At 40.8% G+C, this 2,500-nt stretch overlaps 2 protein-coding genes across 2 annotated transcripts in view; one reads left to right on the top strand and one right to left on the bottom strand.

The window, feature by feature from the left end:
* tsfm (Ts translation elongation factor, mitochondrial) overlaps positions 1-358 on the bottom strand; it is a 3,325-nt gene extending 2,967 nt beyond the window's left edge. Inside the window, exon 1 of the mRNA XM_062545305.1 lies at positions 206-358. Coding sequence (XP_062401289.1) covers positions 206-274 — 69 coding nt within the window. The 5' untranslated portion in view covers positions 275-358. The remainder of the gene's footprint in view (positions 1-205) is intronic.
* A 1,359-nt stretch (positions 359-1,717) lies between these two features.
* Positions 1,718-2,500, top strand: part of endou (endonuclease, polyU-specific) — a 7,968-nt gene continuing 7,185 nt past the window's right edge. Inside the window, exon 1 of the mRNA XM_062545304.1 lies at positions 1,718-1,799. Within this exon, the coding sequence (XP_062401288.1) occupies positions 1,742-1,799 (58 nt within the window). The 5' untranslated portion in view covers positions 1,718-1,741. The remainder of the gene's footprint in view (positions 1,800-2,500) is intronic.

Below are 2,500 nucleotides of genomic sequence, written 5' to 3'. Positions count from 1 at the left end.
GATACATAGGCTACATATTTGACAAATAATACACAAATCATAAAATCTGAAACCAGAATGGAGTTGCTGTCAGTCTACAGATCTGTCACACTGCTGTAGAGCTATCTGTATCTTGCTAGCTAACTGAGATACACTGCACATCAAGTATTTCCCATAGACTTATAAATCAAACTAAACATGCACTCAGGGATAATGTTTGTCCTACCTTGCTGAATTCGGTTCCAACGATGCGGACAGAACTAAATAAACCCATCACAGAGTATTTCACCAGCATTTTGGTGATGTTCCTGCTCTTACGAAAGCCGAAAAATTAACTAAATGTCATTGAAAAGCACATTGACTACAGGATGCAGTAAGGGTCAAATTTGCTTCTTTGGTGTTGTCCTCACAAAGCTGTCACTTACTCTGCCCCCTGCTGATCTGGAGTTGCTATTGTAGCAAACCGCAGTGGAGCCTGAAGTGCTGTCAGGCCCTCCCCTTATCTAGGCTACTTTGTACCGCAAAGGTTGATTTTGTTGTGATTATTAGTCGTTCTGAAATATAGTCAGACTTTGCCCCAACAGTAGTGCTTTTAGTTTTGGCTCATTTTCCAATTCATCATAATGGACTATTACAGACAAACCAAGTCACATAGCTAAAAGTATTTCAGGTGCAACTCACCATCTAGGGTAGAGAAAGAAGAAGTAAGGCCCACGGAAAAAGATGACCCAATGTGACCTACAGCCTACAACACAAAAACGTGTGCATGTGCGTGTGCATGTGTGTGTGTGTGTGTGTGTGTGTGTGTGTGTGTGTGTGTGTGTGTGTGTGTGTGTGCTCCTGTGTGCCTGCACTGCACAGATGTTCTCTTTCACAGGGACAACACATTTAAACAAACCAGCTTACACGTGCAAGAACACTAAAGAATGCTCACATACTCACACACAGTACAGTAGTACATAGGCCTAAATGCTCAAAATCTGGCATAGGCCTTCTCAGACAGTTTTTATTGATAATAACTGCTACATTATATCAAATCATGCCATCATCATACCAACATGCACTTAGATGTTATTGAAAGCAATCCTATCTAAAGCTACAAAATGTGTAGACAAGAGAAACAAATGGCTAATTGTAAGACATACAATAAGTTCATATACAGCAGTGAGTCTGATTCACAACTCTTTCAGATCTTCAGCATTTTTTTTTATTTGTGCTTTCAACTGATTTGAAAAGGAAATGACATACAAAAACACTCGTGGCCTTTTAGTTTACGGCATACATCACACATCATGGCACGTTGACCTCCATTTCCTCAGCTCAGCGCCTGTTTGATAAAGAACAATTACACACTTTCTACCACAAACCAGTGGAACTGACCAAAGTCTCTCAGTGATATAATATGACCACCATCCCATCTCAGCAGGTGTTGAGGTTCCCAAAACATCCACCAATCATTAACACCACCTTCCACGGTAACCGAGAGTGAAAATTCTTTTTTCTGCATCTGTCATTATTACCACCAAAACTTTTTTTCTTTCCTCCACATTTCCAAAGTGTTCTATTTATCCACCCGTTGCCAGAAATAAGCGTGCACCAGTACACCACAACACCTGATGCTCACGCTCATGAACCTCAGGGCTGCTCTGAATGGCTGGATGCCCCCGCAGGAGGAGCTACTGCTGGTGGGTATATAGCTGTACGGCCCCAATAATCTCCAGGCTTATCTGTGGGTCCACCGTGAAGCCGACAATAACTCACCATGAAGATCATTCTGTGCCTCTCGCTTGCCTTCGTCCTGGTATCCCAGAGTTATGGCAGTGGGTATTGAAATGTATTTGTTATTTTCTTGTTATGTATTAATTCTCAGACTTTCCGAAGGTAATGAAGACTTGTCATGATAGTTAAATTGTATTTCATTGTAATTTCAAATGCCTTAGTTTATTGTAAAACATGAACAGTAGCAACTTTTGGATTTATTGTCAACGACAAAAGATAGAAATTGCTTTGTGTTATAATATCATGTCTCTCAAAATATGTCTGGTAAAATTGAAAAGATATAGGCTAACTCTGTTGTCCTTTTAAGCCAAAAGCGCCTGTATAGAAAGAGATGTCCCATATGTGTCACATTTAAACAGTCAAGTCATGACTAAATAGTTCAGGACGTCGAATATTTACTCTTGAAATCTTTTAAACCATATCAGAATTTGACTTTTGACAATTAGGGCATTGGCTATCACCAGGCTAAACTCAATCTTTTAAGATTGAACATTAGTCTGGGGAGTCTGCGCTGTTTTTTTTATTGCACAGGAGGCAGGATCAATGGGCACAGTTCAAATGACTGCATGCATTTGAATAGTCCTTCAACCAATCAGACCAACGATCCAGGTGTGCCTGGTGGATAAGCCAGTTTGTGATTGGTTTCAGCAAACGTGGGCAGGAAGCAGGAGAGATTAATGTGCAGGTTTCCAGGGACAAATCCGATCACCGGCAGATCGGACAGGTTTACTCAGTCTATCAG

Source organism: Sardina pilchardus, chromosome 9 (assembly GCF_963854185.1).
Source record: "Sardina pilchardus chromosome 9, fSarPil1.1, whole genome shotgun sequence".
NCBI lineage: Eukaryota > Metazoa > Chordata > Actinopteri > Clupeiformes > Clupeidae > Sardina > Sardina pilchardus.
This window is presented reverse-complemented; position numbering and strand designations above follow the sequence as displayed.